The sequence below is a fragment of the Malus domestica genome, chromosome 05, assembly GCF_042453785.1.
Source record: "Malus domestica chromosome 05, GDT2T_hap1".
Classification (NCBI taxonomy): Eukaryota; Viridiplantae; Streptophyta; class Magnoliopsida; order Rosales; family Rosaceae; genus Malus; species Malus domestica.
Genome location: NC_091665.1, coordinates 26850323 through 26862806, shown reverse-complemented (window position 1 = coordinate 26862806; position 12484 = coordinate 26850323). Strand labels below are relative to the sequence as shown.

Sequence of the window (12484 nt, the reverse complement as noted above, 5' to 3'; positions counted from 1 at the left end):
AAGTTTCTAATGGTTCATTTTTTATTGTTCGAGCCTTGTATTGTTTTTCCCAGTCACATTCAAACATTATCAGCATTCCGTTGGTATTTTGCTACGGAAGCATGCAAGTTTTTTAGGAGACAACTACTATATATAGAGCTAATCTCAACTTTTAATGCGTTTATAAATCATGGTTTAGTACAATTTTATTGACGTCGGGTATTTAATTAGGATTTTGAGATATTTTAATTCTTTTTACAAATTCAACGATATTCAGTCAGGATTTTAAGTGATTCTCTGAAAGTCTGGATGTACTCAATTAAGATTTTAAATAAATTTATAACACTCCATGCGTATTCAGTTAGAAATTGAATCTGAATGATTTTAAAAAGTTGAGGAATTCAAGAGAATTTGAGAGATTTCAGAGTGAATTTAACGCATTCTTAAATCTCACCTCCCTCCCCTAAAAATTTGAGAGAATTCACTCAAAATTTTACATAGAATCTCTAGAAATCAATTAAACTCTATTAAAATCCATAGATTTATAAGTCCATTAAAATTCCAATTGAATACACCCTCAATCTTGTCGAGTTCAATTTTTATTCAATAAAATGTTCTTCGAACGCCTTTTTTTCTTACTAGCCATTTTCTCCTATTGCAAACTTATGTTTATTTTTGTACTTTGATTATAATTTGATTTATTCAATCCAAATACTAAATATAAACAAAGAAATGCCTAAATAAATAAAAAGGAGGTGAAATCACAATTTGTAACAAATTTTATTTGCTTGGTTACAATACTTACATGTATTTGATACAATTTTTATTTCAAAGTGAGATATAATTCATGTGAATACACATACACACACACACATACATACATATACATAAAATAATAAGCATACTAAATACATCTAAATATTGTAATCAAATTCGCAAAGCTATAATACCATATTGTAGAATCTATAAAACACTCTTGTAATTATCAGACAGCAAATCACTCAGTTAAATATATTATTACTTTTGATTATTTTTTTGTTTGGTCAGATTATTACTTTGGATTTTGGCCAAGGTTCTAAAAGACATTAGGCGCTAGTTGGGCGGTGGGTTGGGGCCTAACGCCTAGGTGGACTATGCGGATTTAAGTAAAATTATTGTATTCATGTAAATAAGTGTCAGTTTATATTTAAAATATATATAATTTCATCATAAACTATAATATAAAATGACATGTATATTATGAAATATTGGAACATAATGAACACATAGGGAGCAAACATATAATGTATGTTTATTTAAGTGTTCAATAAGTCTCTTACAATTTATTGGAAACAATAAAATGCAAAAGAAAAGCTATCTATTTTCTATCTAAATGAGTTGCAACCTTAGGCAGGTGTCTAAGCGGGCTAGGCGGGTGCCTAAACGGTCTAGGTAAGCGCCTCAACAGGTCTAGGCGTCATTTTTTAATTTTCAAACTCCTAAGCATTAATCGGAATAATGACCAACCGCCTACCGTCTAAGCAGGAGGCGCTAGGCAAGGAATTTTATAACAGTGCTTTTAGAGTGTTTAATGGTTTTCACTTTTTAATATTTTAATAATCGCAGTCAAAGGTGTTTTGTTTAGGTTAGAGTTTGGAAGCTAGTTATCTTTCGATCCAAAAAAAAAAAAAAAGCACGACGACCATTTTGGAGCTATAACTTAAACAAAACCCGTCGCGAAAAGCATGCCAAAAATACAATGTTTTGGTCTCACTATGACTAGGAGTCTCATACAATATACATATAGATATTATTGACACATTAGAATAGATGATAGACACTCATGATAAGGTGGGAAAATCCAGCCTCGGTTCTGTATAAACTACAAAATTTAATAAGAAACGATATTAATGGCTCTCTGTGTGGATCCAGTCTCTCGGAGGAGGAGAAAATTGTGGTTCGGTGATGGCAATATGTGTATATCAAGTGTCTCACAAAAAATAGTGTTACTGTTGCATTACTATTGGGCCTATACATGATTGGAATATGTTGCTTAGAACAAGCTGAACTTCTCCAGATGCGTGCTCACTCCTCACAAGATCCACCAACAACGGAAATAACCGAGAAATGTGCCTCCTAAACGAAACCTTTTCCAAACTGTTCAATACCTGCAACGCCGACACAGCTAAGTCACTCCTGGTGGCCAATTCTTCTTTCTTTGCTGTACCCAAGGGAAGAATCCAGTGCAAAACTGGCTCATCAGCTGGCCTCTGCTCGGCAGAACGAAGCTCGGTACAGTTTAGGTAGATCTGAAATATATTTTCACACGCTCCAACGAGTTGGGCTTCTATGTTCATCTCCTCGGACAGAGAAGGACTGTCCACGAGGGTGTTTTGGAGGAAGCTTAAGTAGTTCTTGTAAGAGTCGTTCTCAAAATGAACCAAAGGTGGGGCAGTCAGTTCCAGGACAGAGCACACTTTTTGCAGCTTCTTGTGCAGAATTGTCTCCGAGTTCAGTTGGTGAGCATGGGATGCAATGAGGGAAAATATTTCAAGGAGGATTGAAATGTTTCCGACTGAGAACGATCCGAGGTGGAGTTTGTACAAATCAGTAGCCACCTGAAGAGAAAATAAACGAGAAAAGAATTAAAATTCCACAACTTTGACTTAAGATAGTTGACAAGCTCTAAGTTTTACACTGTATTTTGGAACGTGATCACGAGAATATAAGTTGCAGAAATTATTAAGCACTGACACGACAGACATCTACATACGAGCAATTAAGCAAACATGAATTATGACTGAATGCACGCAAATGATGAAAGGGGAAGAAGAAAACCTGTATGATAAGTAGCTGCATAGCAATATGACTCTTCGTTCTTGAAACCAAATATGATGCTGTTTGCAGATTATCATCCTCAAGATCATCATTTGTAAACCCATGATCAGATGACAAATCTATATCACTATAAGATCTAGAAAGACCAGGAACATTGATGTCATCCATGGTTCTCAACACCTTCATAAATCCAGGCACAGCAGATGTGGCTGCTTCTTTTAAAGCCAGAAAGATCTCTCTCCATTCATCTTCTGAAAGCTTCTCACCAACTTCACCAGCCAAACGAACTAACCCTGCGACCCCAGTGCTAGCAGTACCCTGAACAGGACTTAGGATGAGTCCTGTCAGAATGGATACCACACCTGGTAGTTGCGGTCTTACTGTATCAAAAAAACTGAGAAATAGGTCCATAAGACAGTCTGCTGCAACTGCAGAAGTTTCAGAATCCCATGTGCTTCCTTCAGGACGCGGAGATACTGAAACTGGCAAAGACTGGTCATTTTTCATATATGTGTCTCTCTTATTGCTGACACAGCTAAATATGGGGTAAACAACAGAATTGAAAATTGCAGTCCAAAAGGAGTGTGAGAAGAGATGACCATGATCCTTTAGAATGTTAAAAAGAACTTCCAAAGAACCCTTCCTGATTGCTGATCTAGGATCTGATGTTAGCTTTGACAAACCTGTGACAACAACAGAATATTATGTGAAAGAAAAGGATGAATCAATTTGAAAAGACAGGAGCAACGGAATCTTTCTCCAAAGATATTAAAAAGACTAGTATAGCGGAAAGAATCCAAATAGAGGGTTTGAGCAGGAAGGGATTGCAGAAGATTTTAGGGTTAAAATCTTACCAAGCAACAGAATAAGAGAAATAAAACCAACTACCCAAAAATTGGTAGTTCGCATCTATAAACTCTTACTTTTAATGCTTGGGGTCTAGTTGTAGAATTAAGTGGCAAAGCATTGTTTGTGTGGTACATGTCACATTACAGAAAGCTAAGAAGTTGTAGCAGTTTCTCGGAAGCTAGAATTATTGTCATGTACCTGTTAGCAATGGAACCCAAAAGGATGCATGTTCATCTTTCTCATTAAAAGTTACTCCATTTGAAGCATCCTCATTTGCTGTTGGAAGGGATGAAACATCAAGCTCACTCCTCTTGTTGTAAACAAGCCCTCCTTCAGCAAGTTTGACAGCACAAAACCGGAGAAATGCAATAGCATTGAGGCTAACATCACTATTGAATCTGCTATTCGTGAAGGTTAAGAGGCATCTAACACAATCAGTAAAAGTCAATGTCTCTGTCTCTGTTATATAAGGGAAATATTCTCTGACGATTTTTTCCACGGTCTCAAAGGCCAACAAGACAATATTTTTCCTCTCATCAGCTGCCGCTGCCGTAAAAACCTGATGAAAGAGCCGCATAATGTGAGACACAAGGCATTATTACTGTCGTTTCGCAAATAACTAGATAAATTTTTTAAAGCTGGGGATAACACACCCAAGCCTACTTTGAGATCATTATTGCCTGAATTTATCATACGAAACTTCACAGTGGCAATAACTCAATTTGGGTCACAATCTTAAAAATTTTAACTAATCTCACAATAGGAAACTATATTTTAGTGTTTGTTGGGAATTTCCTTTTCCCCTAAATAGCCCACCTTCAGCAAACACTTATCATACCGTGACACTAAAGAATGCAATTTGTAACACAATAGCATACCAGAAAAACACTTTTCCAGCCAGATTTCACATGATTGACACGGCTGAGAACCATTTGTGAAATGCAACGAACAATTAATTCCTTAATTTCTGTAGAGTTGCTTTTTTGCATAACAATCACAAATGGTCTCAAAAATTCATTTTGGAAGTTGTAATTTGCCAGCTCCTCGCGCTCTAAGAATTTCATAGCAAGCTGACGTAATGAATCCATCACAAATATTGCAACTGAGAGGTTCTCCGACAAGCCAACTGATACAAAGAAGTCTGAGAGAACATTCCATATGCGAGACCACACTAATCTGATGCGGTTCATATTGTAGTGCCTGCAAAGAAAGATACTTATTTTGTGATCACAAAATCCATCCCAACTTCTCTTTGTTCAGATGAAGTTGCATGACTGATTATCAAGAAAAATTTATCATCACTGCTGAGAGAAAGACAAAAAACAAGGAATATATCTGCAAGAAAAGCACAGAAGAAGTACTAGAGAGTTTTGAATTTGAGAAAAAAATCGCAAAGACTTCATGCTCTAGCATGCCATTTGGGAGCTTGAAAATTTTAAGTTTTCATGCACAATCTTACAATAAAATATAAATTCTGCTGTCATTGTGCTCACGCAACAGAAACTAATAGAGTGGAGAAAAGACTCTTACGCTATTTCAACTATTTTTGTGAGGCTGAATACGCGAGGGTCTGTTGGAGATTGCAACTCTGCCATGGAAACTTTGCTCAAGGCCTTCACAAAAGCCACTATAGCTTCACTGTTTAATCTTTGGCTATGAGCAAATACATGATTCAACTCAAAATTCCCAATCTGATCCAGCAAATTCAAGTTTGAAATGAAGTTATTAATCTGTTCTGGAGTTACCAGTCCAGAAGTGTTCACCCCGACACTAGTACTGTCATATGAACCCCCACGAACAACAGCCATCACAGCTGGATTCTGTATAGTTCCTTTTTTCTTCAGAGAAGAAAGGCCAGTAGATTTTGGTGTTTTCTCCTCTGATTCAACATTTGATCCAGTCAAAAATGATGCATCAGTAGGTGCACCTTCTCCCAACAGTTGCAGATGCTCTATTCGAGAAAGACACGTTAATATGTGTTCCCATGCTTCCTGAAGATAATTACCATCTTCAATGGCAATTGATATTATTGCCTGTAAACAGTAAATGTATAGGTAAAACTGATATAAAAGGACATTGCACAGATACTTCCTGAGAGCATACACATGTAAGATCCAAAGAATGCAAGCAATAAAATTTCGGTGCTATAATCTACAAACAGTAACCCTGAGCCCTAAATGGTATCGTTCGTCATATGAAAGGGGTCAAGAAATTGTAATCCAAATTGGTCCTATTTGTTCTACCATTATAATATATGTGGGGTATAGTATTACATGTGAAAATCCAGATACACGCGTAACATGTTCTTCCAATGAACAACCATATTCTGCATTGATTTAGGCAATAAATGTTCCTTTTGATTAAGATATACTGAATATGCACTTACCTTCACAGCGTCAACATTTTTTTGCCTCATATCTGCAGCATTATGTAGATAAGTAAACTTTGCTACTGAAGTGACAAATGCATCTCTCTGGGTCTGCATTCCCATCAAAGCAGTAACATGAACAGCATGCCGGAAACCTTGTAAGCATTGAGAAGTAGCAAGCCTGTCATCACTTTGGTCAAGAGTCACACTAAATGCAGCCAACATAGGACCCCAGCAGACCTCCACCATAAACCTCAATATTGCCACATCTGTCACAGCATGATAGACAGACCTGCAGCACCAAGCAAACATGAATTCCCAAATGTTGCCAGACTCCGAATAGGCAGAAGGCAAGCAATCAAATTCCTCATTGATCAGATAAAATGATCTTAACTCCCAAATCAGCTCATACCGACTCGACAATGCCTTAGACCTAATTCAGGTTATTACTTTACTTATTTTTTGTTATAAATGAAAGATGTTTATAGGATGTGACTACATAGACATTGGCTTTCAACCTACCGCAACCGTCTTCCCCTGTCTGACTTGGAACTGGTTGATTAAAAGCATGAGATAAAGTATGATCAAGCACAGTTCAGTTTTTCCCAAACATGGCTCAACCAACCACATCATTGTATGCTACCAAAACAGTATCTGCTTAATGTAAATATTTGGCAGTAGAAGAAACAACAAAGGAAGGTGTGACTGTCATTTCTACATAGTAAATGAAGTGTCATGAGATATTCAAAAGGAATATTATACTCATTAAACCATGGCCACACTAACCCAGTTTTCAACGCTCCATCCATCAGTGTAGTCATCAGTAAAATATCTTACAAACAAGATAACGATATTCGATTCTATTTTGTGTATTTTCTTAGCTTACTCTGATTTTCCTGACTTTGCTTTAAATTGCTCTTGGATGCGCTTTATAAGAAGCCCATTTGCACCCAATGCTTTTTCTTCAGTCTGCTTCCCAGTTACCAGATTCAGGATACCATCCAAGCCCAATAATTTATTAAAGCTGTTTTCCTCCTTGCTCTGTGGTACAGAAGAATCAGCGCTCATCTTAATTTCATTTTTGACAATTTGATCATATAGGACACCAAGATACTCCTCAGGTAGATCCTTTCCATCATCTATTCCTCGGTTGTTCCGGATAAAGTCAGCCTTGGTCATCTGGATAACCAGTGAACACAGATGTTAGTAGACAGAAGATAGATTTTGATAGGCGCTAAAATGCTAATCGATATGCGTATGAAAAATGAGATACAACAAGAGATTTTAATGAATTATATCTACACACTTCAAAAATAGTTAAAAACTCTACAGAAGAAAATTCTAATTCCCTAAATTACCCCTTCCTCCAAAATAAAACAAAAATGGAGAAAAGAAAATATTGACATAAAATTAAAAAATAATTATAAAATGAGATTAACAATGTTCCCAAAAGGATTTCAGCTCCTGTGATGAGAACATCTAGGCATAACTTCAGAAGGCAACATTCCTATATTTACACGAAACACATCTTGGAAAAATTAAAAATATAATCCGAATGTTCCCAAATATAACCCAAATTAAGAATGATAAAAGACACAGAAGTTAAAAGCTCACCCAAATGATTACTGCAAATTATCAACAGAAAAAGAAAAAAGGCTCAAAACTCATTGCTGTTTGTTATAAAACAAAAGGTACATGTTAAGCGAGCAAACCTTATCTTTCACCGTGTTATTATGGGCATCTGTATTGAGTAGTATCACAGAGTATGCAAGCACATATGCAGTATCCGCACTTGTAAAAGAATTTGGACTGCATTTACAATAACGCTCAGCAAACTTCTCCATGATGCGGTCAATTTTCTGTGCTTCTCCAGGTAACCTGAAGCCCCTCAGGAAAAACCTTATTGCTTCACCGAAATCCATCCCTTTGAAATTAAAGGAATCCACATAAGCATGCATAACTTTTAGCGGAAATTCTTCCCTTTCACCTAAATAATCACCAATCATGGTTTCATTTAGGCCAGCAGTGTTGTTCCTCAGGAAAGAAGCCACATCTTCTGGGGAACTACCAACTTTTTTGGTGCTTATCAGAAACTCAATGCCCTTGTTAGGCTTCCTATTAAACAGAGCGACACCTTTCTGTATTAAAAACAATAAAAATGTTATTAAGGAAACAGCCATGTTTAGCCAGAGACATATCAAGTAATGGGACAAACATGAAATTCATACTGCATTCCTAATGATTGTATACGCTATTTCGCTATACAAACAAAGCAGAGCTCAACCTGGAGTTCAAGCTTATAAGCTCGACGTTGCTCAAGAGTTGCAGCATCTGAAACTTCAGGATTTCCTTCTGGATGTACTTCGTTATCAAAAGCAGCTCCTTCTTCACCATTTGGGGTCAAATTTTCTGTTTTCTCAGCTGAAGTGTCGCTCTCATTGGTCTTTGGTAGATAGGAGTCTCCCAGACTCAGCTGTCGGTCCATCCAAGATCCCATTGAATTGATGATGCTAACCAAGCACTTTACTGACTCATGCCGGAACGTGATGTCTTGGACTGGAGACAATGTTGTTGTTGAACCGGTGGGAGGTCCTAGAGCAGTTTTCAGAAGGCCATTGACAATCCTGCAAATATCTGATGGAATTATAAGGGTTTTAATACATGTTACAAAAGCACAATGCTTACAGAGGAATGACAATGAAAAATATTGTATATGCTGTGTTTGGTGTGACTATATCTGTCTGTGTGTGTCAGAAGGAGAGTAAGGGAGGTACCACAATATAAGTACTAAGCTCTGCTATATGAAATATAAATAGTCCCGGAACAGAAAAACTCCCCTGAAGCTTTATTTTTTGGAAAATTTAATCGCTGACATTGTCTTAAGTCAAAAGAACGTACTCCCATTTTCAAGATCTTTCATGTAACAGAAGAATCTAGAGTCTAATTCAACATAAGAAAGGGCTCAAGATCAGCTCTATAAATGGTTAGCTAAGAATGTCCCTAATATACTGAACAAGCCCTCAATGTATCATGCTTTGCACAGGAAACTTAAGACTAAAAGGAAATAAATTATTAAAGTTCATAGATAATAATTAAATTTATCACATGATTTTCATCCTAATTTTGTTAAACTAATCAGGAAACTTCCAAGTCGTAGTCCAGAATACTAGCTCAGAAACAAAAGTGCCCTAAATATGCAAGCTTAAACTAGAAGATAAATATTTTTATCTCCTCGGTAGAATTCAATTACCTCCAAAGTTCAAGATTTTTATTCAGATATAGTTAAACCATGTACGACTGAAACATGCTACCTATCACAAAACAGAAAATAATGGATGCCCCAGAGAAATCATGTTCTTATTGCATTAGAGGCACAAAATGTAAAAAAAATAACAGACAAGTGCAGTACCTTTCAAAGATGTTTGGGGCATCCACATCACAGTCAAAGTTGACAAAAATGTCAACGATTATCTGCGAATCCTGAGAGATCTTCTCCAATAAATTGAGGACCGTCATTTTTTGCAAGAAACTAGGCTGGAGGACATTCTCAAGCACGCGTAGGACAAGCATGGGAAAAAATATACCAATTTCTGCTTTCAACCCTGATCTGAATTTCGACAACAAGCTGGTAAAAATAGAGCACTGAAGCTGGAAAATGGCCATGACCGACAATGCACTGTTTTTTAACAGTGATAAGCAGAGGAACTGCTTGATCGCATTGAGAAACCTGTGCCAAGCAAATGTAAACTGTTGGCTTTCTCATAAGTGATTCATGAAAATAGTGCTAAAGAAAGTGTACTTAAGTTAACAATATGTTCTGCCAGAAACATCACAACAAGAAAAAGACTGTATATCAGACTTAAAGTCCTTAAGAACAAGAAACACCACTTAAAGCAGCATTCACCTTAAGCACCTGCATTGTGTACCACTATTATATAAACTATAAAGTCTTAAACATTGTTTAGTCGCTAATTTAAACTGCCCTCACATCTCCAGATAACTACTTTGCTAGGATTTCAAAGTAAAAGTAACACTACTTCTCTTTTAGTTTAGATTTTTTGGAGTGTTTTCCCCCCAGATTACCAAAGTAAATGTAACACTAAATATGTGATTATAAGCACTTGGCAAGTATGATTAGCATACGATCACTTGCCTCTCATTGTTGCGCCAGATTGGACCCCCATTGTCCATGACCACCTTCAAAAGCTCCAAGGACAATACTTTACCCCTCAAGAGAATTTGATCATCAGAGTGCTCCTGTGATGAGTATTTCATGGACAACTTACACAGATTCTTAAACAAAAGATACCCATCATCCCTAATCTTACTAAAACCGTCACCGGATTCAACTCCATCACTATTCGACTCCCCATCGGCATTGCCGTTTTGTAATTTGGGAACCGGGAAGGCAACCGTTTTTATACCATCTGGACCGCCATAGCTCGCATCCATAATCTCATTGACAAAATTCTGGCAGAAAAAAATAGAGCTCCCTTCGTTCAAATTCTTATCAGTGAATTCCAACAATTCGTTCACTGAAACCCTAGAAATGCTGACATTCACCGAATCCTCCTCCACTCTGGTGAAAACAATCACCATTATCTGAGCCAAAACGGACTTGGCGCAGATTTGATTGGTCCCATTCACTCCACCAAGGTACACATTGTAACAGGTCCTCACAATATTCACCAAACAATCGCCCCGGATCAAAACCCGCGGGGATCTCACGGCGGCAAGCAAGACCCGAAGCACGCCGAGCTCGATCGGCTCCTCGCTGATCGCCGCGCACTTACACACCGACTCGACGAGCTTGAAAAGCAAAAGCTTGGGATCCGAAGTGTCAATCTCTCCGTGGATGATGCCGAGGGAGAAGAGCTTGTAGACGCAGTCGATGGCAGGGTCGACGACCTTGGGGTAAGCTGAATCTAAGGCGAGGAGGACGGGGCCGAGGGCGAACTCGGCGTCGGAAAGAGAGATTCCAGAAATGGGTGACTTTGGATCGATGATGGAGGAGTCGGTGACGGAATCGAGCTTGTCGAGGGCGGATTTGCAGGCGGAGACCAAATGGGAGTGCTTGCGCCAGGCGGCGTTCTTGATGATTTTGTCGAGGGAGGGGCCGAGGAGGCGGCCGGCGCGGGAAGGGCCGCCTAGGGTTTGGGAGGCGGACATTGATTTGGGAATTGGATTGTCAGCGAATTATGCATTCGAAATCGATCGGATCTCTCTCCTTCTCTCTTCGTTTCATCTGGGTTTTTTTTTGGAGTGAGAAATTTTAGAGAGAGGAAGTATTTATAGTCTGAGAGATGACTTTGTCATCAGATCAACTGTTGGTTTATTGGTTGTTGGGTGAGAAAGAAGGGAAGAGCTGAGCCGACAATTGCGTAATCGGAAAATTCTTCGGACCATGCCACCTACGTTGTCTGTATTTGTGTTTTGTGTTTACAACTAAAATCCACATTACGTCAATGGATTATGGCTAATAATATTTTCCAATTCTCCTAAATAATTTTATTTTTTGACTATTTTTTAAATACAAACAATTCTTTCTATAATGAAATGAGATAAGAGTCGTTTGAATGTGTTTTTACAATGATTAAAAGCTCTTTTAAAGAAAATATTTTTTGATTCCAAAAGTACTTAAAGTGCCTCCTAGAAGAAGCACGTTAAGTGTTTTTCCAGTATTTACTTGCATTTTTACAAAAGATTGGTTCCAAAAACATTGTCACCAAAAGCGTTTTCAGTTATTTTAAAAACATATCTAAACAAGCACATTGTCATACTGAATTTATTATTTAAGCGAGTCAAAGTTGTTATGATCAGTTTGTATGACGATATATTGAGTTCGATTCCTTCACCCTTCACTATTGTTTGTATTAGAGGAAAAAAAAAAGCAGAGGTATCTCACTCACAAGTGAAAATAAATACTAATATACTATAATATGGATAAAAAAAAAAAAAAATATATATATATATATATATATATATGTTTTAGCTAATGTAGTTACACTCACATTTATATGCGACAATGCTATTAAACATACCTTCTAACTTTTAAATTTGGCTTTCATGTCATTGTAAAACCAAACCTATCAAGTTTGCTTGTGAAAACCGACCAGAAAAATTTGGAAATTTTTTGTTTCAGTAATTTCGATTAAGTTTTGATATTCGGTTTAGAAAATGTTAACCCTAATTCAAATTTATTTAACTACCAATAACAGTAGTTTTGTTTTGTTCAACTATCTTTTTTTATTGGTAAACTCAACCATCTTTGTCACCAATCACACAAATATTTGAATAAATAATTAGAGAAATGGTGTTTGATGGAAGTCTAATACCATCAATTTGAAAGCCAATGCTGATACATCACCAAGCACCAAATTTACTGGTCTCAGATTGTTAAGGTATTTTCATGAAAAGAATTCACCGCTATTGTAGCGATTCCGATTTACCTAATATTAAAATTGAGACGCA

The 12484-nt window shown here is 37.1% G+C and overlaps 1 protein-coding gene across 2 annotated transcripts; it reads right to left on the bottom strand.

Moving 5' to 3' along the window:
* Positions 1 to 1916: 1916 nt before the first annotated feature.
* On the bottom strand, positions 1917 to 11456 carry LOC103440915 (brefeldin A-inhibited guanine nucleotide-exchange protein 1-like). Of its 2 annotated transcripts, none has more exons than XM_029102317.2 (11): positions 10167 to 11456; positions 9423 to 9740; positions 8298 to 8647; positions 7726 to 8151; positions 6900 to 7192; positions 6032 to 6305; positions 5176 to 5678; positions 4524 to 4845; positions 3844 to 4204; positions 2797 to 3479; positions 1917 to 2576 (listed from the first exon to the last, which is right to left on the bottom strand). In XM_029102317.2, exons 2-11 carry the CDS (start codon positions 9448 to 9450, stop codon positions 1965 to 1967), a joined length of 3852 nt encoding a protein of 1283 aa, XP_028958150.1. In that variant the 5' UTR covers positions 9451 to 9740; positions 10167 to 11456; the 3' UTR covers positions 1917 to 1964. The 2 variants fall into 2 exon arrangements, with proteins under 2 accessions (XP_028958150.1, XP_028958149.1); XM_029102316.2 differs by having other exon boundaries at positions 8298 to 8637.
* Positions 11457 to 12484: the final 1028 nt, after the last annotated feature.